The 25,823-nt window shown below is 39.3% G+C and overlaps 1 protein-coding gene across 7 annotated transcripts in view; it reads left to right on the top strand.

Annotated features, from left to right (window-relative positions):
• Nucleotides 1–25,823, top strand: part of HIPK3 (homeodomain interacting protein kinase 3) — a 154,712-nt gene that overhangs the window by 90,966 nt on the left and 37,923 nt on the right. For 6 of the 7 annotated variants that reach the window (XM_073347706.1, XM_073347703.1, XM_073347700.1 and 3 more), the window contains one exon: nucleotides 20,700–20,823. In XM_073347706.1, the coding sequence (XP_073203807.1) occupies nucleotides 20,746–20,823 (78 nt within the window). In that variant the 5' untranslated portion in view covers nucleotides 20,700–20,745. Of the gene's footprint in view, nucleotides 1–9,426; nucleotides 9,479–20,699; nucleotides 20,824–25,823 lie in introns of all 7 variants that reach the window. The other variant, XM_073347705.1, reaches the window with a different exon arrangement.

The raw sequence follows: 25,823 nt of genomic DNA, 5'->3' as shown, positions 1-25,823 counted from the left end.
GAGCATAAGCTTTCGTGAGCTACAGCAGACTCACTGAAAATTGTAGGGGTGTTAGACTTCTCTAACAAAGATCACCAGAATCTTTTATAACAAAGTGTCAGGCAACTTAAATATTGAGGTTGCCATCTGCTGCCTCTATAATCAAAGAACAGTAGTTTTAAAATTCCACTACTTAGGTTTCCAGAAGGATTTAGCATTTAGAACAGAGTTTAGGCTTTGGCCATAGGGATACAGACTGTGTACAAAATTGGCTGAGGACTTAACATTGTTGTCATTTCTGTAATTCTTCTGCAGTTGGTATTTTTAGTAAATCAAGATGAAGTCCAGAGTTCAGCTGATAAATTTTGTAGGGTGTACGTTGCTATAAACAGTTTAAAATTGAACATATCCTTGGAAGTATAGAATATGTGATTTGGATTTTTTGGTCCTTAATGTGTATGTATGAGTTCCTTAAGTTATCAAAATTATATCAGTGTCAGTTTTAAAAACAACAAAAATCTGCCTAATGGGTCTCATATTTTATAAAGTGTATTTATTTCAGTAACTGGTTTTCTGTTTTTGCAAGTGTCTACTCTTTTAAACCCAGTAGATTTTTGAAATTTCTATGTATACTTTAGGGTGCCAACAATGTTTTTTTGTTTTATTTTTTGTTTCACAAGACATTGTGAAAGTATTTTTTTATAATGGTTTCCCTATATTTTAAAATAAAGTTATGCACTGGTGCTGAAGTTCCATTCCTGTTCTTTTGGATGAATGAATCATAATAAAACACCTCCATAAGCTGCTGTTCTGTCAATGTATCGGAGCCTTATTTTGAAAGTGGATAGAGGATAGCTCAGTCTTCATGACCATTTGATCCTTGGTGCTTCTGTTAAGACTATCAACAAGGGTGTCATAGGGGGTGGTTTTTGTGATGTGACTATCTAACTATATTAGGAACTGGATGGAGATCATAGCTATCAAATAGTAACCACCTCCAATTATTACTGGCTTTGGCTTGACTCAGAGGATTTACCCAGAGTTAAAAACCCCTCAGACCCATTATCAGTCTTTCATTACACCAGTCTGTCAACTTCTAATGTTTATTTTTTATAATAGCAATCAAAAATTTATAAATTTTTTTAGCAAAATTTTCCCACGGCAATGCAATTATATTCATTCGTTGCTGAACTGCTCTTGAGTTGTGGATGTCTGGCAAATACTTTTTTAAAAAATTAAGCATTTAAAAAAAGATCCACACAAAACACATGCATTATATAAACCTTGCAAACAGATACAAAGGAAGAATTAAGCTACATTTTATTTGCATGAAGTACTAATTTTAAAAATATTTGCAAAACAGATCTTGCAGAAATATTCAGTTTCTTTACTGTAGTCACATTCCTGTTGCAGCATGTTGTGGTCAGATTCTGATATTACATCAATCCAGTTGTAATAGATACATAGTTAAGCAGTTTATTTTGGGATCTAAAACTGCTCTAAGAATAGAGTAGCTCTTCTTTCAACGGGAAAGGAAAGATAAATTAAAACATGAAACCAAAAAAGGAAAAATGGAGAAAAGCAGATAGGAAAAAACATATAAGTAAGAAACATGAGGGGAGAAAAATTTAAAATAAATTTAAAGTGGTAGGGGGGTGGAGGTAGTGGGGAAATGCATGAAGGGATGGCTGTTAGTTATGGATTCTGTAAGCAAACTACACAGTATGTTGACAAACATGATATCACAGACTGGAAAGTTGAAGCCTTAAATTTTAGGCTGCCAAAACAGACTTGAATTTTATGGTAAATGATTTTCCTTACAAACAGTCTGTAGGTTTAACTTCAAAGGATGTTCATCTGTCTCATGAAGTTTCTTCATTTTGACAAAAAATATCAGGGGACGTAAAAGCAGTGTTTTCTTTAATTCTCAAATGTAAAAAATGTAAAAATCTGTTTTCAAAAGTGCTTAAATGTTTAGTCTTAGAAGGGCAATTTTAAGTGATGATCTTAGTGGAAAGACAGTACTAGTAACAAGTTGGGTGTTCGGGTTTTTTTATTTTTTTACCTAATGATGATAATTTTGCAGAGACACACTTTTAATAATTAAAATTAGAGATGGAAAAGTTTTCCTGGATCATCCATCCATTCCATTCACTTGCTGGTGCAGGGTCCAGGCCCCATTTCAGCAGAGCACTTAAGCCCACACCTAATCTTTAAGCATGTGCTTGAGTCCTGTTTGAATTCATTGGAACTAAGCAAGTACTCAAAGTTAAGCATATGTTTTTGTTTTGATTTTGTTTTGTTTTTTCTGAATTGGGACCATAGCCCCAACTAGAAGGTGTGCCAGATATGCTTGTAATTGTTAAAAAGCAGCAGATTTAAATCTAGCTCAAAAGGTTTTTAAATGTTTTACTGCACAAATGAACAGAAGCATCGTAAGTACCTGATGAGGGAGTATCCACAATAACTGTGGAACACTAGTCATCGTATCACATGGATATTAAATAAGCAGATGCTTTTTGTTTGTAGTTAGCCCATCAAGTTATGGTGGATACTCCCTCATCAGGTACTTATGTCTGTTCATTTTCTTCCTGTGTAACAGCTGACATACCTATTAAATGACTAGTTAAAACTTGTATGCAGTGTAGCTGTAGCCGTGTTGGTCCCAGGATATTAGAGAGACAAGATGGGTGAGGTACTATCTTTTATTGGACCAACTGGTCGCTTACAATATGCACTGACCTGCTTATGTTAAACAATCTGATCCACCTTGCATTTTCCTGCTGGGAATTCCTTTCCCAGACCTGAAGAAGAGCTCTGTATGGATTGAAAAATTCTCTCTGTCACCAACAGAAGTTGATCCAATAAAAGATAGTACTTCACTCTCCTGGTTTCTCTAGTTAAGTGGTCCCCAAACTGTTGGGTGTGCCCCCCTAGGGGGCACAGAGGAACATGGGGAGGGGGCGCGGCAGGGCCCAGGTCAGCCCCAGTGGGGGGAAGGGAGGGAGAGCCGCCCAGCCCCCGGCTCCACTCTCGGGCCTCCGGCTCTGCTCTTGGACCCCGGCCTCTAGTTCTTCCTTTGGGCACCAGCTGTGGCCCCCTGCTCCGCAGTCACAGTCACCAGCTCTGCTTTCTGCTCCACACCCAGGTCAGCCCTGCCCTCATTCCCTTTCTGCCCCCATCCCCAGTTCTGTTTCCAGCTCTGCCTTCAGTCCAAGCTCCTCTGCTGAGCCAACTGCAGTAATGGAGGGAGGTGCAGACAGATTCCATTACTGGTAATGGGGGGAGCAACTGGAAAAGTTTGTGCACCACTTCTCTAGTTAAAACTTTACATTGGTGGACATGCAAGTGAGCTATCTTGAAATGGATCCCTTTTTTCATTAGTTCAGTGAACAGAGCATTAACTTTATATGGAGAACTATGGTAACAGTATTTCACTATTTTTAAAAAATATTTTAATTAATTTTGAATACTTACAATACAAATGCCATCTCCACCCCGATATTTTTTAAAAAATTTCTAAGTTAGCTCCCTCTTATGGGTCCCTTGTTTTATATCTTTTTGGACTGCAAGCTTATTAGGAGTGGTTCTATCTCTAATTTTTGTGTCTTGTATGCCACTGAATACAACAAATAGCACAAGAATGAATACAACACTACTGTGTAAAATTGTGAGTGCTGTGTAATAAAAGCATTTAATCCTTTGCTTTCTAAAATTAGTGCTTTTTCTTTTAAGGTATCATGAAAACTTCTGACAAATCTTTCTTTGAGAGAAAGACTAACTTGTGGTCAACAAACTTCAGTTTACTGAAGGGATTATTATTCAGCATGATGTCATTCTTACTCTTAATACAATTAACACAGAATACTAATACCGGAAAAATAGATAATGTAAACTCCACCCCAGTTTGTGTAATACAGACTAGTCGAACAGAGTAAGGTAAATGATGTTATTCTGGAAACTAATCTCTGATTTAGCATCGCTGGAACTAGCTCAATCAAAAGCAGCAACAAAGACCAAACTAGCACTGCCTGTTAAGGCCTCGGTAGCCTTGGTGATGACATTGAAAGCACCCACCTCTAAGCTTGCTCTTCCTCATTTAGCACCTTTACTCTTGGCACCAATTCTGGACCTATCCTCTGGTGCTGACACATCTGTCTTGTCACCAAAGGTCCATGCAGATACTTATCAGGGTTAAAGAGAGAAGAAGAAGCAAATCTCACAAGATGAACATAAGAAAAAGAAGCACCATGCTTCTCCTCCTTTGTACACTTTGACCCATGGGGGCTTCTAACTCTCAAATAGCTCTGCTGTCACCTCTTTTCCAAGCTCTTCCACAGCTGTATGTCAGCACTGACTAACCTGGACTTCTCACCAGTTTGGATCTCTCTAATACCTTCTCTCTCTCCATGCCTGAGTGAGTTCACCGTCAGTGCTATTAGCCACCCCTACCACATCCTTTTCCACTGCTTGACTCCATGCCTGTTTTGATTTCTTTGGATGTGACCTGGAACTTCCCTGGGTTACCTTTTAACTCCTTTAGAGACGAGCCTGGAGGGTTCCTGACTCGACCTCAAGATCCAGTGCACTCCCTTTGCCTCAAAGCCAGACACTCTGGATGGACCATATACAGGGCCCTCTTCATCTCCTAATGTGGCTCTACATGTGGGACTCTGTGAAACCTGCACTGGAGGTCAGCTCCAGCATTGACCTTAGCATGAGCAATGTTCCCTCTAATTTTTTCCATCCATGTGCGGAATGAATTTTGTTATGTGACCAAATTATCGAGGTAATGTGCGAATGTGCACCACCATTAGAAACAAAAATCCTAGATATAATATATATTTTTAAAAGTTACCATAGGGGTAATTACTTCAACCAGGACAGGTTAGGCATTTTAGAACTCACTACTCAAAGAATTAAATTTAAACGCAAGAGAGAAATAAAAATAATGAAATGCACGGACCAGTCAAAAAAACTCAAACAGCACTTCGAAGGAATAAAATTACAGAGAATATATGTCTATTGCAGGAAGTACCAAGAAGTAACAACAACAGTACAAGTATGTGTTGGGAGGTGAGTGTGAAAGAGTGTGTGTGTTAGAGAGAGAGAGACACTGTGTGTGTGTGTGTGAGAGAGAGAGAGAGAGAGAGAGATGCATTGTCCCTTTAAGTACATTCACAGCCTGGTCCTAGTGGACTGTAGTGGCCCTGGGGCATCCTTCAGGTAATCAATATTGCTACCTCTCATGCTATTTTGTGCTTTTCCTTAAAGCCCCAGTGTCTATACATGGGCACACCAGGATGATCTTGAGGAAGAAGTATGTATATACATCATCTCCTTGAGTTCTGGGAGAAGTGCAGTGGCTTCTTCCCATTCTGAGTTATAGTCAGGGGACTAAAACTTAAAGTATTCCTATGCCCAAAGTGTGGAGTCCTGCCTGACAGCTCTGACATGGAGCTATGTGCCGATAGAGAAGTCAGGCCATTGCCCCAGTCCCAGGCAACATGAATCCAGGGTGGGAGAACATATCTCGCAGACTGTATTCCTCACTGAAAGGGGCACTTTTTTGTTCTTATTCTATGGAGGACCTAGCCCCCTCTCTCCACCACAGGTAGCTCTGTGGAGGTTACTGTCATTCTAGTCTTTACACATCAATTTACAGTGTTATGACTCTATATTCACAATGGAAAAATATAGAAACTCAGGGATTGTTTTTAATTAAAGTGCAGAATTTCAGATGATGGCAAAATGCAGCCCAAATGGTGGAGCCTCACTAAAATCCTGAGTCCTACTGTTTCTTTTCAGCCCTATGATTTGCTGCTGTACTTTGCCCTTTTAAGTAGATTGGCACTCAAAGCAGACACAGCAACAGCAGCAGCCACCAGGAAGCTCCCTTGTCCCACTCCTGAGCCCTGTTGTGCCCCCACAAGCTCTGCAAAGATGTGGTACAGGGGTGGGGGCAGGAGGACACACTGACATCAGTGATCCCCCTTTTCCCCTGCTCTGCATAACAAGCAGGAGGCTCCCGGGAGCAGCTCCAAGGCAGAGGGCAGGAACAGCATGGCAGTGGGCAAAGGGACACCTGAAGTGTGCGTCACTTGATAGCTTGCTGGGCGACTGCCGGGCTGCACAGTTTAGAGGGAACTTGGAGCATGAGCGCTCCTTCTGCAATGGAACTTCTACTGTGACTGTGAACAAAAACAAAGCCACCATGAGGCTCTATCCCAGCATTATGCCTAAAGAAGTCTCCCCATTTCCATGTCTCAATGTACTTCCCTGCCTTTATTCTTCCCCAGCCCTTATTCCTATCCAGAAGAAACTCTTCTTCATAACTTAGAGGGCGCTCTTTTTACGTGTAAAAGACCAGTAGGTAATTTGATGCCACATTACCAAATAGATACTTTCTCACTGGATGGGGGATGTATAGAACATTGTTAGATTTTATCTAGGAAACAATACTACAAGAACCACAACAGCATAAATGGTGTGTCTTTGTAAAATTCTGCTGGTAGAGATATGCAAAGAAGTAACTTGGAATTCAGTACACACATTCACCAGATGGTCCTTTGATTTAACATCGTGCACTAATGCCCAGCATAGGAGAGTGGTGCTACTTACCAGTAATTGCTATTCATCGAGAGTCACCTCTGTTCATTCCTGTTGTTTGCCCACCTTCTCCTTTACCTCAGAGTTCTGTGTAGCCTTGGAACTCTGCAGTTAGGGAGAGGAACTGAGGCTGTATGGGGAAAGGAGATGCACTCTCTTTAATAGAGTAGGCAATGATGTTGCCCATGCACAAGATCTCTCATGTACCCCCAAAAGAGACATGGCTTTTCAAGATAGTTTTGCAGCTTGCCATATCCCATGATTGTGAGTCTATAAGAACAGTTACTTGTAAGTAACCTCTCTTTACATTTTGAATATTCAGAACCAAAATTTAGAATATGGTAACAGTATTCAAATATAAGAACTCATCTTTTTTTATCTGTAACAAGTTAGAAAAGTTCCCTGGGGAATAGACTATTTGACTAGTCTTGTTTGTGCATGCTATTCCTTCATTAATTTGCCACATCAGCATTTACTGGTTAAGTTTCCATGTCGTTGCCTGCTGTGATGCCTTCCAAAACTGCGTCCTCAGGGTAGCAGCATATAAATAAATCACCTGATAAGTTACACCTTTGCTGAGACCAGTAAAAGCAGAATCAAAACCCAAAGCGTAGACACTTTGTGCTATCAATAAAATGTTTCTTTTCACCAGGTATGGTGAGTAATTAGGAATGAATCTCACAGAAGTCATTTTAAATTATTTCTCCAACATGTCTTGTCATTCTCAATTCATTTTCTGTTGCAAACTGAGGTGCTGGCAAGCAAAATTGTAAATAGAGATTTCTGGTCCTCAGTAATGCTCTTAACAGTAGCAGGATAATTATAGATTTGGCTTCCAGTAGCCATTTCCACATGAATTCCTCCCTGCCAGTACTATAAGTGAGTTGTGGTAGCCTTGGGATGGGGATGATCTTCCTTCTTTACTTTGTTTTCCTTAGCTAAACCAGCCATTGCAGTACTCGAATAATCTATTTTGATTTCCAAATCAGAATTTTCCACTTTGTTTAGTTGTAAAATTGAGCCCAACTTTTAAAATGTATTTATTGCAGATACTGCTTCTCTTAATGATCCAGATTTTGGATGATTTCCTCATTATGTTTTGTTATATCAGAAACATTTTATTTCTTTTTAGGTCAGATCTGGGTCAGGATTCAAAGTTGGCAAAGTGGCAGATACTGACATAGTCTTGTCAGAGTGTATATGAAAATTGAGAATTGTGATGATTAACAGTTTGTTCTAATCCTTTAGCATCATCAGGTTTAATGAAAAAGTCATTGTGTACAAGATTTAAGAAAATATCACAGTATTAACTTACCCACACATATCCTGTGGATTTCCTGGCGATATGATGCCTCCTCTGCCCGTCTTCCCTTCCTCACCGTTCTTCTCCACCTAAATCTTGCACCCTTCTGTGCACCTGCAAAGTAAGGGGCTTTTCATGCCCCCTCAAGCGGAGATCCCCTAGATTTCAGTGCCTTCTAAGGATTGGGCTTTAGGGTGTGTATAGCCCTAAATTGTAGAGCGGTGACTCAGGTTGCTTCCTGAAACCTTACACACAAATACAGTCCTTGCCCACTGTATTGATTTTCCTTGAGGTTAGGACCTTGAAACCAATTTGCTTTTAGACCAAAATCTCACTTTGTATTAGTAGTTTTTGGTTTAGAAATGACAAACAACATACAAGACAATGTTTCATCATTTTTAATGTGAAATCATTACTAAATTGATCTGTTATTGTTCACGTTATAAGAAACTCAGGATGTGCAAGTAGTTAGCTGTAATGACTCTGTAGGATCAAGATAATAGTCCTCCCCACATGACCAGGGAAAAACTGGTTTAGCTGTCTGGCTTTTCATAGTGTTGTTACATTTCAAAGAGCAAACGTGCAGGGAATATGTGACATTAGTCTGGATTCTAATGCCCAAATACACTTAAGCAAGAGACAACTAACCGGCCAGACTTTCTGAAGAAGAAACATTTACTCAGTTGCAGAAATACCGTGATTTTTCATGTTCACTGAAATGTGCTGTTTAAGACCCAATATTTTGGGGATTACTTATCTTGATCAAATAAAATGGCAGAAGGAAGCTAAATGACTATCTCAGACAGGAAAGAAAAATTAAAATAATGTATTTTTAGCTTGGAGCAAAGAGGATGTGGGCTTGCATAACCTGTCTTCATGTGTAACTTTGTAAATTTTAATATGATAAAGGAAAAAAGGAGATGCATACTGTGTCAGACCAATGGTTCACGTATTTTGGTATCTTTTCTCCAGCAAGAGCCAAAACCAAATTCTTCAAAGGATCTATAAATCCCCCATAATGTAAAATTATTTTGTAATATTCCTATTATGGAAGTTTCTTCTTAACCCCAGGTAGTGAAGGGTTACTTACCTGAATTGTTCATGGTTATGAACTATATTATTTTTATTTTTTATCCTACCTAGAAGAACTGTGTATATTTTTATCCATATACATCTCTAATATTTTTTTAATCCTACTAACCTATTTACTTCAAATAGTGTCAATGGATTCCAGAGGATAATAATGTTTTGAGTTAGAAAACCATGTGCTTTTATCAATTTTAAGTTTGCCTTAATTTCAGAGGATATTCTCTTGGTCTTGTATCATCAAGGGAGGTCAGTAGAAGCCCCTGATTGACTTTCTTGCTATCTTTCATTATTTTATATCATTCTAATATTTTATTTCTGTCATTCCTGTTCTCTTTAAACTAAATAGTCCTAATCACATTTCTTCTCATGTTGAAATCTTTCTAAGCCTTTTAATATATTTTATTATCCTTCTCTGGGCCTTTTCTATTTGCTGTATCCTTTTTCAGATGGGGTCACCAAAACTGAACACAGAATTCAAAAGTGAGCACTCTATTCAAGGTGAGGGAATACCACCAGTTTTTATGTAAAGCATAAGAATTTCAGTTTTATTCTTATCTTTTTCTTAATACATGCTAATATCTTGTTTGCATTTTAAATTCTTACTGCTCTTTTGAGCAGATGCTTTTATTGAAGTGTCCACAAAGAAGTCTAGGTCTTCTCCTTTAGGAAGTTAGTTTATTTAGAACCCATCAGTGTGTATGAGTAATCCAAATTATTTCTCACAATATGCATTATTGTGTACTTACCTACAGTGTGTAACCTGCTATCATGTTGCTTAATAGCCTAGCTTTGTTAAGTCATTCTTAAGTTCCTCATAGTCCTCTTTAGACTTCAAAGATTTTGCATCATCTACAAATTTTGCCACCATGCAGTTCACCCCCTTTCAAATAATTTGAAGTGTGTTCTATGTTAAATACTGATCATTTTATTGCTGCTGTTTTTCACCTGTTAGCGATTTTTGAGCCATAATTTTACCTTTTACCCTGTAAACTCTTAGTGTGATCAGATGCTTTTGGAAATTCCAAGTAAATCTATATCTTCCAAAGTTAAATCTAATGTCATAAATTTAAATATCTAAAATGTATCAAAAGTGTAGCAAGAATTTATAGAAGCAGACATAAAAAATATTTTAAAAAGTGGAAATCCCTCAAGCAATGTCTGTTGAAAAGAACAAACTATGGCAGCTAGAACATAATGCAGTGCCTCTCACAGACTTCACATTTGCTTGTTTCTGGGAAGGGTACCACCTTCTGGGCAGCAGTCCTCCAGCTTTAAGCTGGAAACAGTGGTTAGACTCTTGTGAGGGTTCTTCATGCAGATAAACACAATCCCATATGGACTAACACACAGTACGTTCATGTGGGAAGACAATTTTCACATTGTGATTGCAGGTTTTATTTCCCCAAGAAACTTTATCATGGAAACCTATGATAACCTACTTATGCTATGAGAACAGTGTTTGCAATCTAGGGACTCACTAAAACAATCCATCCATGGACAGTCCATCCTGAACAGCTTTATTTAAAAAGTAACAGAAAGAAACTGAAAATATAAAACTGTAACAAAGGCTGGATAAACAAAGACGTTGCAAATGGGCTAAAGATATAAAACCCTACAGTTCAATTTTTCCCTAACGCTCCAAGTGAATGGACCCACTTTACACAAAAGCCAATATATTGACTAAAACTGATGAGTACTCAGTAACAAAAAACCTCATTCTTGAGTACATAAATGTTGGTTTGTAGACAGTGGCACCTATTGCCACACGTAAGGGACTTCAGTGGTAGGGGTATATGAGAGGATGCATGATGTAGTTGGAGGTGAAGTGCTTTCCAGAAGCAGTTAAGTCTCTCTCTTCCTGTCAGATTGGATCTTGCCCTAATTAAACCATTGTTTGTCACTATCCAAGTCCCCTCGCTTTGCCCAGGTGGGGCAAAGATTCAAGTGCTTCTGAGGAGGACAGGATCAAGTAATCTATATCCCTTGATAAAGGGGGTCACTTCTTTTGCTTTGGGATCTGGTCTCTGGCCTGGAATATTTGCCAAAGTCCTCCCAATGTAATTTAGAGGGTCTGAGATCCCTTGTGTCAAAAATACTGACTGGTGCTTGCAGAGGATGAAATTCATTCTGCTGAAGCTCCCATGACCAACTCTTACTAATTTTTTTGCTGCCTCTAATTTGCCTTTTATTCTTCACCCTCCCATCTGCTCAGGGAAAGAGCCTGGTCTTTGGAGTCATTTGATTGTCTCTGGTGACCATTACCCAGCTTCTAGTGGCTGCTCTTTGACAAGCTGTATGTTCTTGTTGCAATTGTAATAACAGCCCAAAACAGTCTGAAATCTTTGCGGATGATTTTGGTTCTGAAGTCAAATCGGATGTATTTACACAAGTTCCATTGATTCATCAGGGGAAGATGTGCACAGCTCACAAAAAAAGTATAATCCCCGACAACAATGGGAATTTGCAGAGTTAAGAGGGGACTGCAAGAGTCCATTGGTCTGCAAGACAATTAAGGAATAAAAGGAGCTGTAATGGGCTAGTGGCCCTTCAGTAAGGATCAGGACCCGTGATGACCTTGTGGGGAGTACCTGGGAGCAATAAGGTGCTCCAAGTGGCTACCCTGTAGCCAATTAGAAATGGAGCAGCTGAGCTAGGAGGAGATTGGGAGAACAGTATAAAGAGGAACTTGCCTTTGGGAGGGGAAAGGTCTCTCTAGAGAAGCTCTGCAGCTCTTGCAGGCTGGAGGAACCCACAGGAGGTAGAATAGGTTTCTGTGGGGACAAGCCCTGAATAATGGCTTAGATGTGACAGTAAGATCCCTAAGAGAACTGTCTGAGTCTCTAGGAAAGGGAGACCATGGGGAACTCCTGAGGCTTACAGTTTGAGCCTGACTCTTGGAAAGAGAGTAGGAAGATGAAGAGTGTGCTGGCAAAGAGGGAGAGACACTGGAGAGGGAGCAAGTAACTAAGAAAGATGCTCTCCAAGAAGGAATAGCGGAACAAGAGACTGAACCCTATCATGGATGGGGACTGAGTATGGAAAGCAAGTGATGCTCCTGGCAATTTATTGACAGTGGTGAGAAGAAGACTCTAGTGAGGAGGAAACTGAATTCTGGGACTCTTTCTTTGTTAGTTTATTGGTTATTAATAAATAAAGGCACCCCAAACAAGGGATTAATGAAGGTAAAGTCTGACTTGGGACTGATTTATATAATCAAGAAACTGAGGTGTGGCTCAGGGCCTGGGCTTATGATAGGAGCAATCAAAGAGGATAAGGACAATGTAAATGAGTTAAAAAAACTTTTTGCATGTCTTAACTAGAGTACAGTAGGAGGTACGGAGCTAGACTTTGCAAAGATGAGGCATTATCACAGGTCAAAATGTTCAAAGAGTACGTATTGGAACACATTGCAAGAAGATCATCAGTACTGGATGGTATTCATAGAAGAATTTGGAAGGAGCTTAAGAATGAAGTGGGAATAGAATAGCTGAGTTACCAACAAAATATATGCTATCATGAAAATTCACTACTAAATTGGAAGGTAGTTGGTGTTGTATTTGATGAACTTTTTTCATAAGTGTCATACCTCTAGGTCTTGCTTATAGGTGTCAACGTCCTTTCACTTTAGGCAAAAAATGCCCTTCTCCCCTCTCCCACCTCCACATCATACCTGGCTGCCCTCTATCAGAATGGACCTTTATAGTGAAGGTGGGAGATGTACTGTTTCTTCTTTACAACATTTGGGGAGAGAAAAGGAAAGAGTGAATAGGAGGCTCACAATTTTCTGTACATCTAGCAATGGCCAATATCAAGAATGGGTGCCAGGACATAGCACTCTAGTAAGAAGCCTAATATTCGCCTGTGTCCAAGAGCCTATATTGAAGAACAGAGTGCAAAGAAGTAACTAACTAACTATGCTTTGCACAGGGGTATGTATATTTGTTACTGAATTTACCTTCTGTAGGTGGATGGTAATTTCTTGGGCCTAAGGTATAGATGCGTTAGGGAGTATTTGCTTAGCAGGTTTTCACCCATCTGAAAGGTAGTGACTATATTCAATTGATTAAAACACTTGGAATTCTAACTTGAAGGCATGGAGAAACAATAACATAGAGTGGACAAAAGAGACTTTGTCTCTGGCAGTGAAAGGCGCCTTAAGTGTGAATCAGAATCTGTCCCTTAATCTGTACTTAATTATTTATTGAGATGGGAAGAAAAACCACTATGACCCAACTGTTGGTGACTCAGGCAGAATTTTTCATAACATTAGTAATTCCTTTAGAGTTGTTATTATTTGTGTATACAGTTCAGTTTTAGTATGTGCATTGACTTGTGTTTGTGTATATGTAGATATATACACACGTATTTATATACATATAAATATAAAATTTTGAAGTCCAAATTCAGATTATAGTCTTCAAGGCCTCTAGTTAATGATCATTTGTCTTATTTGTCTCACAAGTACTAAAGGTATGGTCCCCTATTATGTGTCTCCTCTCCCTTCTTCTGCATAAGTCATTCTGCTTTCAACCTGATGGTGCTAGGAGAGCTTGCACCTTTATCTCCTAACCAAATTTCCACAGGTAATTGGTAAGTGCAGGATTTTGCTCTTAGTAGGAATTTTTTTATATCACATGTAGTTTACAGTTTCATTTTTCAAACTATGGAACTCTTTAAACCATTTTAGAGCACTTTATTTTTCTCATTTTAAAGAGGGAAGCGAGTTTTAGACCAAATTGATTTTTTTAAATGGCTAATAATGAAAATTATTGTGTGCCTCAGAGTATAATTGTATAAACAGACATTTGTTCCTTTCAAAAGTACTGGAGCTATTTAAAATGAACACATAAAAAATAGCTCAATTAAAAATAAATTTTCTACCTCCATTTTTGTCTTCCTAGCAACATACTGACCATGTGACAGTCAAGTCATTTTAGCAGACAATTTAGTGAGACAGCAGACTTTAAAGTATTGTGGAATAACAGCTGACTATGTTCATCTTCCTGGCCTTCAGCTGTTTGGAGATTAGTTTTTGCTTTGGTACCCTACTAGCCTGTCAGGCAGCCCATTTTGGGAACACGTTTATTTTCTATTCTTCTAGTAACAAATGCTGGCAAGCGAAGGATTTTAGATTCCCCTTTTCTGTTTGATTATGCCCCCACTATGATTTATTAGCATTTTTATATATAGTATAAAAGTAGTTGGCACCTGTGGAAAAACTCACAGATTGGTACATTTGGGACCTTAGAGTGAGCTCCCTTTCTCTGCTGTACCTCAGCACCTCTCCTCTCTTCCTGTACTTGTCCTCAGAGGAAGGGCCTACAGACTGACTGACTGGTGGCTATTTTAGTGAAGATACTATGAAAGATTAAATAAAACATATTTTAATATAGTTTCAACAGATGCATTTGTTAAATTCACTATATTCATAAGCTCTGTAGTCATTATGACAGTTCAGATTTGTAACCTGATATAATACAAAATTATTTTAATAAAGATAAACAGCAATACATGGGGTGTTGTCCATCCACCATTTGGGGATGTAGACATTTCTATCACTATTTCTAGTCTTGTGGCATGTAGGTATTTTTAATTTATTCAGCTGCCAAAACCACCAATGTTTATTACAATGTCATAACCTAACGTATTACAGAAACACATTCCATAGGTTGCACCTCGAGACATTCAGCGTGGTCAAATCTTTGAATGCAGTAGAAGACAGCCTTCGAGAAATAATCCAGTAGGCCACTACCCAGAAGCTTATCCTACGGGCTGCCAGTGCTGAAAGTGTGCTAGGGTTTGTGGTGAAAATGCACAAAACTAAACCCATTGAAATAAGTGGAGGTAGTTAACTATTCTTTTGTAGCAAGTACCCTCAACCGGGAGGATAAACAGTAAGGGGCCAGGCAAAGGAACACATCCTGGATATGAATGCATTGCTCTGCATATTGTGTCAACAGGAGGGCTTTGGTTTCCTTGACCACAGGATGCTATTCTGGGAAGAGAGGGGGTTCATTTGACCAAGAAGGGGAAGAGCATCTCTGGACACTGACTTGCCAATTTAGTGAGGAGGGCTTTAAACTAGGTTCCAAGGAGACAAGTGACAAAACCCACAGGAAGGTATAACAAAAAGGCAACCTTGAAAGAGTGGTGTGGGAGGGGTGGAGCAGGAAAATTACAGTAGGGTCATCGGAGCAACAAGAAGGAAATCAATGGGGAAATCTGCTCAGCATCTGAGATGTCTATTCACAAATGCAAGAAGTACGGGGATAAAAAGGAAAAAACTGGAAGCACTGGAACATAAGCTAAATTGTCTTAATTGGCATCATTGACACTTGATGGATAAATCTAATGTTGTAGACGGGGTCATAGTTTGTTCAGGAGGGACAGGCAGGGAAAAAGGGGAGAGGTGTTGCATTGTATATAAAGAATATACACAGTTGTTCTGAGGTCCAGAAGGAGGTGGGAGGCAGAGCAGTTGAAATGCTGTGGGTGACAATAAAAGAAAAGACAGGGGAAAAGACAGGTTTGGCATCATGGGAGGGGTCTATTATACCACTAAATCATCAGGAGTGGAGAGACATTTTTAGAACAAATAATATCCAAAACACAAGACTTGGTAGTATGGGGGAATTTTAACTACCCCAACATTTGTTGGAAAAGTATAATGGCAAAACAACATTTGCAATAAATTCTTGCAATGTACTGGGGACAACTTTTTGTTTTAGAATGTGGAGGAATTACCCAGGGAGACAACCATTTTAGACTTGATTCTGACTAGGAAAGAATTGGCTGTGAATCTGAAGGTTTAAGGCAATTTGGGTGGAAGTGATCTTGAAATGATAGATTTCATGTTTTAAGGAAAGAATAAGAACAGCAGAATAAGTTGATTTACTTGATTTCAGTAAAGCTTTTGACACACTCCCACGTGATATTCTTTTAAGCAAACTAGGGAAATGTGGTCTAAATGAAATTATTATAAGATGAGTGCATAATTGGTTCAAAGACTATACTCAAAAAGTAGTTATCAATAGTTCGCTGTCAAACCGGGAGAATGTATCTAGTGGAATCAGATGGGTGTGTCCTGGGTCTGGTAGTAGTCAGTATTTTCATTAAAAACTTGGTGGAAATTTGCAGATGACACCCAGCTGGGAGTGGTTGCAAGCACTTTGGAGGATGGGAGTAGAATTCAAAAAGACATTGACAAATTGAAGAATTAATCTGAAATCAACAAGGTGAAATTCAATAAAGAAAAATACAAAGTACTACATTTAAGAAGGAAAAATCAAATGCACAGCTACAAAATAGGGAGTAACTGGTTAGGTTAATATCATCCTGGGGTGTATTATTAGGAGTGACGTATATAAGCACAGGCAGTAATTGTCCTGTTCTGCTCCACTCTGGTGAGACATCCCTGGAGTAGTGTCCAGTTCTAGGTGCCAGACTTTAAGAAAGAAGTCAACAACTTGGAAAGAGTCCAAAGGAGAATAACAAAAATGATAAAAGATTTAGAAAACCTAACCTGACCTATGTGGAAAGGTTAAAATAACTGGGCATATTGTGTCTTGAAAAAAAAAAACTGAGGGGGAACCTGATAACTATTAAAATATGTTAAGGGGTGGGAATGGTGATCATTGTTCTCCATAGTAGATAGGACAAGAAGTAATGGGCTTAATCTGCAGCAAGAGAGATTAAGGTTAGATATTAGGAAAATCTTTCTAACTCTAAATCTTTCTAACTCAGTTAAGCACTGGGAGAGGCTTCCGAGTGGAGTTGTGGAATCCCCATAATTGGAGGTGTTTAAGAATAGGTTAGACAAACACCTGTCAGGGAGGGTCTAGGTTTACTTGATTCTGCCCCAACTCAGGAGGTCCTTTCCAGCACTGTATTTCTATGATTCTGTAGCCACAGAGGCCCTCTTAGGAGTGTAGTTCCATTGTTCAAGGGTGGGGTAGAATTTGGGGAATCTTTCCAGGGAATGTGTACCCCATATTATTGGAAGGCTTTAAGCAAATTCACAGCAGGGATTTAGTGCCTGAGTGGTGGATTCAGCTCTATGCCGAATCTGCTATTCATTTCCACTCGCCCCTCATGGAATGAATGGGTACACAAAAAGGGCAGAGGCTACCCATGCCCTGACTCTTGAATGTAACGACAAACTAGTGACTGTGTTACTACAGAATAACCTGAGGGGGAGGATTCTTTCCCTTCCTGTTTTCAGAGGCAATCCTCAGCACACAGGATGCCACTCAAGGTGTGCAATTGTAATCCACACACCTTCTGGGTGTGGTGTTTTGTCCCATCTAGTGGCACCAAGACCACTTAGAGTTAAATGAGTCTGCCCTACAGTCTTAGCTGACAGCCAGTGGGCTTTTAGCTCCTGCGGTAGAGGCTCATGCACTAAGTTCAAGAGGTCCCCGGTTCAATCCTGCCTGCCGACAGCCAGGGTCTGTTGGCATTAGACAATGAAATCAGGATTTGGGCTTCAGACAGTCCATATCTCTGTTGTGAAAGGCTGGCTCTCTGCGGATTCAGCAAGGTAACACCGTGTCAGTTTGCATCTAATAGGTTTTCTTTGTAACAGTAAGTGCTAGATTTTTTTTGAATGAATGAAAACTTAACTTCTTCAGAAAGTAATCAGTACAACTCTCCTTGACATGAAAGTTTCCTGTGAGCTGATTTGTCAAGCTCTTATAGAATGACTTTTGCTGAGTTCACCTTTCTTTCGCCTCCGAATAGACCAGGGTTTAAAGAAACAGAGCCACTTTGTCTGTTGTGCAAATGTGACAACTTTTATAATTGTTTACTTGATGGATGCTAATGGCATATTTAAATTGACTATAGAAATGGCTGTTAAATGTATTTAACATATTTAAAGTGTTTTTACTTACTTGATATGTATTTATTTCAGACAATACATACGTTATTACACATGAAGAACTACTAAATCAGTGTTGGTTATGGTGCAAAGTTGAATGCTCAAAAGTTAGGAAATTCTGAATTTAAGGTTGCTTGTATAATTTTAATTCCTCCCTCCCACTCACCTGGTGTGTATGCAGTTTTTAGCTGTGTAATCCTACTATTGAGTGATGCAGTGATACATAATCACATGCTGTTTTTCTCACAGGATATCTGCCTCTTTCAATGCACAGCATAGCAAAATCAATGAGTTTATCTTCACAGTTCCCATGTTAGATAGCAGACTATTATCCCTATTTGAGAGTAGGGAAACTGAGGCACTTTTTTTTTTTTTTTTAAGGACAACATTTGCAAAAGTCTCCTAGTTTTGTTTCCTGACAGCACCCCATGCTCTTATGGCCTGTTCTTTCAGAGTAAATATTTTTATAGTACTTACATGTACAAAATGCTATATCAGCATTAACTAATTGATCCTCACAACACCCCATGGAAGTAGGTTGACTTCCAGCATCCCAGAGGAGTCTGTGACAAAGACACAGATAAAGTGTAGTTCTGCTGTAAAGCATTCAACTGCCTGAACTACAAGGACATCCTTGCTCTACCTGCCTCAAGAGAAGATTGTTTTCCTCTGTGGACTACAAACTTTATGACAAAATGTAACAGACAGAAACAGAGTTACATATGTAGGAGTAGTCCTGTTGTATAGGAAGCATAGTCGGGATAAATGTTTGGCAGACTTTCTGAAAGATGTTGTTGCTAAGTGGCAGGTTTCAGAGTAACAGCCGTGTTAGTCTGTATTCGCAAAAAGAAAAGGAGGACTTGTGGCACCTTAGAGACTAACCAATTTATTAGAGCATGAGCTTTCGTGAGAGCTGTAGCTCACGAAAGCTCATGCTCTAATAAATTGGTTAGTCTCTAAGGTGCCACAAGTCCTCCTTTTCTTGTTGCTAAGTGGGTCTCCCAAATAAGAGATGTGGATTGTATTTCCAATGTGCTCAATAAGAATTGTGAAAATTACAGAATTATTACTACCATTTAGTAAAAGAAGTGAATCTAGAACACATGATCTCCTGGTTGCCCCTACTGTTCAGAGCTTCCACTCCATATGCTGATTGCTGAAGTGATGCAACAGGGTCAGTTTTACAGGATAGGAAATAGTGACCTCCCTCCACCATCCCCCCCCAAAAGTCTTAACTCAGCCATATCGGGATGGATTTTCATGAGGCTAGCAAGAGACTGCTCCCTGACCTTAGGACTACCCCCTTGTTACATTTGAAAGTCCTACTGCAGACCATGAATATGGAACCACCTCTTCTTTTTTTTTTTTTTTTTTTTTTTAAATAAGGGAAAGTGTTAGGTTATCTAAATAGAGGTTATTGTTCTCCTTATAATAAACAGGAAAAAAAAATCTTTGATGGTTGTGGGGTGGGGGAGAAATTCTAGCATATGCACTTTGGGCAGGTTTGTGTGCAGCTTCTGTGTTTTTATTTTTTTTAATGTTAAAGCAACCTGCAAATTAAAAAGGAAAAGCAAAATAAGTTAGCATTATTTAGTAGATAAAAAGGTATCTGGGTATTTAGCATATTACTAATAGTTAACTTTATTTCCAAAAACATTGTTACTAATTTGCTGAAAATCATTTTTTACTTTTGAATGCTTTTATTACATATTTTGTGGATCTTAATTTTAAATTTGCAGATCACCTTTTTAATATCCTTGGCTCTTTTTAATTTAGACCATGTTGGGGTGAAATAGTTTAATGTATTTACTGTCTCTGGGTTCTATTGTGCATTTTTGTGTAAATATATTTTCACTTCCTCTTATAACTTGCATGAACTGACTTTTTAAAAAATGAAACAGGTTAAAATACATGCTTCAGGATAAATGTAGAATACTAAGTCGTGTTTCCTGAAAATAGAAATGTTGACAGCCCCATAACTTTTGCAGCTTTATTACAACAACTTTTTCTACATTCTGTGTAGAGTTGCCAGTTTTGGTTGGACATGTTCCTGGAGGTTTCATCACATGACCATCTTTATTTAAAGATTACTCTTTAATTCCTGGAGACTCCAGGACAATCCTGGAGGCTTGGCAACCCTGATTCTGTGATTACAGTAGTTGTCCACATACATACTTTTGTATTAGGTAACAAAGGAGGCCTGGTCTACACTAGAAAAGTGTACTGGTTTAGCTAAATTGATATAAAAATCAAGTTAAGTGGGTGCAAGCAAGGTTAAGGTGATCAAGATAAAGTGTGTCTGCATTAGAAGTTTGCAGCTATGTAACTAAATTGATTTTAATGCATTTTGGTAGCATGCAAGGGCTAAATGTGTATTGCCAGAGGGAATATTTTATATAGAAAATATTTATATCAAGCGTCTGTCCCAGAATACAGTACTTACAGCGGTAGGAAGTTTGGATTGGGGGTGGGGAGATGTTGGAGGAAAAATAGAAATGTTAAAGTAGTAAATAATTGAGGAATAATAATTTCTAAGAAAATTCTGTGATTGCTTTCACATTTAATGAAGATTTTAGACTGTGAAAAGAATCTCAGCAAGTTAAGACACTGTAATACAGAGTAGAAAATGCAGGAATATAATAACCTAAGCATAATATATAGGTCTGGCATGGAAAAATTGTCTCTTCAATGCTACTGTAATATTCTAATGTGGATTATCTTGAAAAGAAAAAAAAACCCTAAGGTTTTACTTTTAAGACATAAATAGCACATTTTCAAATGATAAACTTTTTAATTTTTTTAAAGGCAAAAATGTAATAACTGTATTTATTTAATTTGCAGAGCACCAGAGATTATACTGGGGTTGCCGTTTTGTGAAGCCATAGACATGTGGTCGCTGGGGTGTGTGATTGCAGAGCTGTTCCTTGGGTGGCCGCTGTATCCAGGAGCCCTGGAATACGACCAGGTAGTAGAATAGCTTTATGAATGACTTTGTATTTTAAAAGAATGCATCATTTCTTTATTCTAGGCTAAATTCGTGTGCTGTGATTTTTCTCATGTGAAAGATAAACCTGTACTACATTGTTTAATGGAATTAGATTACGTGAAAGAGTCCACTTAAATAATTTACTTCTGATTTTATTAAAATTTTCTGAAGGAAAATACTAAATGCTCAAAGTATTGAGGTACTATGCTAGGCATTGTGTGTCAGATTCTCAGCTTCTGTAAATTGGCGTAGCCCCATTGACCCATTAACGGAGTTATGCCTATTTAAAGCAGCTGATAATTTGACCCTATTTGTACTCTGCAACATTCTAGATAAATATTGTTGATATGGAGACAAATAGGTGTACATCCCTCATCAAATACTGTAAGTTTTTCTCATTTTTGTAACCCACAATCTGTTACTTGGAATTAAATTCTAGTCTTCATACAGATCCTTTCTTTAAAGATACATGTTGAAATCTCTGTTCCACTGTGGGGATCTGTGTTCTTACTGCAAAACTCTAGACTTCCGGGTTATGCCCTGTTTTTGAGTGCCATCTCTGCAGTGGAGACACAGCACATGCTATAACCTCCATATTTCCTTCTGACTGTTAAAGGACTTATGGCTCAACCTGTACTGCAGTTTTCTGTCTCAAATCTGAAGGGTTTTTGTACGTTCTTGGTACTTCATTTTATAGTTTTTTTGGGGGTGGGGGAAGGGGGAATAAAATGTTTGTCATTGGGATTTGTGGCAATGTCAGCATGTTAAGGCTCAGGGCCTCTTAGTTCCCTATTCCCTTCGACTTCAGTCAGAACTTGCCTTTCCTCCTTAGCCACATGTCCTTATGTGCACACGTGCTGCCCTTTGTTAGGCTTCATCTCTATTGCCTCCAAACCTGGCTTCATTCCATATGTTCGCTAAAAAAAAAGTCAACATAATTGCTAAAATAACAACTCTGACCAAGGTTCTAGCCTCTCTTGTCTGGTGGACAAAGCCACAGAAAGTTTGAGTGGGGACTCCTTTCCTCATACCTACACCCGAGGCAACTATCATTACTGATGCTTCACTCTTAAGCTGGGGAACTCATATTGACCATTAAACTGCAGCCCTCTTAGAGGGGACATGCAGGTTTACTTCTCACTTTCCCTACCACTAACTGGGGAGAGAAATATCTACAAAACAACATCCAGTTATTGATTTAAGCTTCAAGGTGTTGCTACTTATTGCTTCTTGCTACTAGTACAAGAAACAATCATTGTAATAATGCTTATGTGTCATAAAGTTAAATGCATGCTTGGAGATCTGCTAAACACACAATGAAAAAATAAACAAATGTCGGATTATATAACCTTACAACACAGCCCTAAGTAAAGTGAGGCACTTGCCCAAGGGTCAGATGCCTGAAGGCAGGGAAATGTTAGAAAACCATGTTATTAATTTTAGTCAAATATATATATTAAATAATGTTAGAGAAACGAATATTCACATATAGTATTATAAAAAATAAAGGAATTTTTGCTTTTTGTATTTCTCTTTGCTGATGCAGCTGTTCAAAACTTAGCTGAAAAGGCTTCATGGTTGTGTAAACCAGGAAACCTGGTTTGTCTCTCTTATCGGTAAAATCCTCTATCTATGCAAATATCAGAATGAAGCAAAGTAGTATGAGAGAATTGTGAGCTCCAGGTACACCCACCCTCTCCCCCCAGCAAGACCGCTAATAAATAAAAACCCAAGGCCACAAAAATAGGCCAGTAAGATGAAAGCAATTGGATGGAACCAGAGGGACTGAGAGCAGAGAATAGATGATAGAAATTGACAGATAAAAGGAAGTTTTAACAGGATAAGCAAAAATATTAGTTTAGGTTAGTTGTAATTTATGCATGAGAATGTTTTAATTAGGAGTTTAGAATAGATAGGTACACAATTGAGGTAACCTGGTAAAGTTATGGAACAAGGGGTAAAAGATTGGTGATTGACAAAAAAGAGTGGAGGAGACACAGGGAAAGACTAATCAAACATAGAAACCAGGGATTTAAAGAGAGTCGTCCTGTCCCTGAGGATGGTAGTTTGATTATCTTTCTTGCCTTATCTGTTTTTGCATGTATAAGTAATTCATAGGGGATAATACATTTATCTTAAAATGTACAAAATAAAGGCTAAAAGAAACTGTTTAAGCCTAAATTGAAGTGGATCTTATTTTTCACCCAATATTTAGCTGACGAGAGGTACTATTTAGGGCATTCTAGAACTGAATAGTGAAAATCCCCTAAAGAGCTCTTCTAGATACTACTGTCATTGTTTTATATATACCCACTCCCCCAAACCATTTGTAAATATTTTTTGCAAAATAAAATTGGCCCAGAATAAGTAGAAATCCGACAAAGGTAACAGGGAAGATTTAGCTTTGGTTACTCTGTCATGTTTTTAAGGATTTAAGTCAAATCCTTGACACTTTTTAATATTTCTGATGATCCAACATTTTAAAATTGCAGTACTTAAAAGAAACAAATGGTTGTGAAGTGATATGATTATCGTATGATGGTGTGGCTTGTTAATAATATTCACTGTTTTATAACACCTATCATACCTTCTACACCAGTGGTTCTCAAACTTGTTCCGCCGCTTGTGCAGGCAAAGCCCCTGGCGGGCCAGGCCAGTTTGTTTACCTGCTGCGTCCGCAGGTTCGGCCGATCGCAGCTCCCAGTGGCAGTGGTTCACTGCTCCAGGCCAATGGAAGCTGCTGGAAGTGGTGGCCAGTACATCCCTTGGCCCATGCCGCTTCCACCAACTCCCATTGGCCTGGAGCAGTAAACCGCAGCCACTGGGAGCCGCGATCGGCCGAACCTGCAGATGCAGCAGGTAACAAACCGGCCTGGCCTGGCCTGCCAGGGGCTTTCCCTGCACAAGCGACGGAACAAGTTTGGGAACCACTGTTCTACACTAATGGTAATTTATAGATAGGTTTCAGAGTAACAGCCGTGTTAGTCTGTATTCGCAAAAAGAAAAGGAGTACTTGTGGCACCTTAGAGACTAACCAATTTATTTGAGCATAAGCTTTCGTGAGCTACAGCTCACTTCATCGGATGCATACTGTGGAAAATACAGAAGATGTTCTTATACATACAAACCATGAAAAAATGGGTGTTTACCACTACAAAAGGTTTTCTCTCCCCCTACCCCACTCTCCTGCTGGTAATAGCTTATCTAAAGTGATCACTCTCCTTACAATGTGTATGATAATCAAGGTGGGCCGTTTCCAGCACAAATCCAGGGTTTAACAAGAACGTCTGAGGAAGGGTGGAGGGGGGTTAGGAAAAAACAAGGGGAAATAGGTTACCTTGCATAATGACTTAGCCACTCCCAGTCTCTATTCAAGCCTAAGTTAGTTGTATCCAATTTGCAAATGAATTCCAATTCAACAGTCTCTCGCTGGAGTCTGGTTTTGAAGTTTTTCTGTTGTAATATCGCAACTTTCATGTCTGTAATCACGTGACCAGAGAGATTGAAGTGTTCTCCGACTGGTTTATGAATGTTATAATTCTTGACATCTGATTTGTGTCCATTTATTCTTTTACATAGAGACTGTCCAGTTTGACCAATGTACACGGCAGAGGGGCATTGCTGGCACATGATGGCATATATCACATTGGTAGATGTGCAGGTGAACGAGCCTGTAGCTTACGAAAGCTTATGCTCAAATAAATTGGTTAGTCTCTAAGGTGCCACAAGTACTCCTTTTCTTTTTGCGAATACAGACTAACACGGCTGTTACTCTGGAGCCTCTGATAGTGTGGCTGATGTTATTAGGCCCTGTGATGGTGTCCCCTGAACAGATATGTGGGCACAGTTGGCAACGGGCTTTGTTGCAAGGATAGGTTCGTGGGTTAGTGGTTCTGTTGTGTGGTATGTGGTTGCTGGTGCGTATTCGCTTCAGGTTGGGGGGCTGTCTGTAGGCAAGGACTGGCCTGTCTCCCAAGATTTGTGAGAGTGTTGGTTGTAGATCCTTAATAATGCATTAGAGGGGTTTTAGTTGGGGGCTGAAGGTGACGGCTAGTGGCGTTCTGTTATTTTCTTTGTTAGGCCTGTCCTGTAGTAGGTGACTTCTGGGAACTCTTCTGGCTGTATCAATCTGTTTCTTCACCTGCGCAGGTGGGTATTGTAGTTGTAAGAATGCTTGATAGAGATCTTGTAGATGTTTGTCTCTGTCTGAGGGGTTGGAGCAAATGCGGTTGTATCGCAGAGGTTGGCTGTAGACAATGGATCGTGTGGTGTGGTCAGGGTGAAAGCTGGAGGCATGTAGGTAGGAATAGCGGTCAGTAGGTTTCCGGTATAGGGTGGTGTTTATGTGACCATCATTTATTAGCACTGTAGTGTCCAGGAAGTGGATCTCTTGTGTGGACTGGACCAGGCTGAGGTTGATGGTGGGATGGAAATTGTTGAAATCATGGTGGAATTCCTCAAGGGCTTCTTTTCCATGGGTCCAGATGATGAAGATGTCATTAGAGGATGAGAGCAGAGGAAGCATTGTTCTAAGTCCGCCATAAAAATGTTGGCATACTGTGGGGCCATGCGGGTACCCATAGCAGTGCCGCTGATTTGAAGGTATACATTGTCCCCAAATGTAAAATAGTTATGGGTAAGGACAAAGTCACAAAGTTCAGCCACCAGGTTAGCCATGACATTATCGGGGATAGTGTTCTTGACGGCTTGTAGTCCATCTTTGTGTGGAATGTTGGTGTAGAGGGCTTCTACATCCATAGTGGCCAGGATGGTGTTTTCAGGAAGATCACCGATGGATTGTAGTTTCCTCAGGAAGTCAGTGGTGTCTCGAAGGTAGCTGGGAGTGCGTAGGGCCTGAGGAGGGAGTCTACATAGCCAGACAATCCTGCTGTTAGGGTGCCAATGCCTGAGATGATGGGGTGCCCAGGATTTCCAGGTTTATGGATCTTGGGTAGTAGATAGAATATCCCAGGTCGGGG

The sequence above is a fragment of the Lepidochelys kempii genome, chromosome 6 (assembly GCF_965140265.1).
Source record: "Lepidochelys kempii isolate rLepKem1 chromosome 6, rLepKem1.hap2, whole genome shotgun sequence".
Classification (NCBI taxonomy): Eukaryota; Metazoa; Chordata; order Testudines; family Cheloniidae; genus Lepidochelys; species Lepidochelys kempii.
Note: the sequence above shows the minus strand (reverse complement) of the source record. Positions and strands in the feature narration are given on the sequence as shown.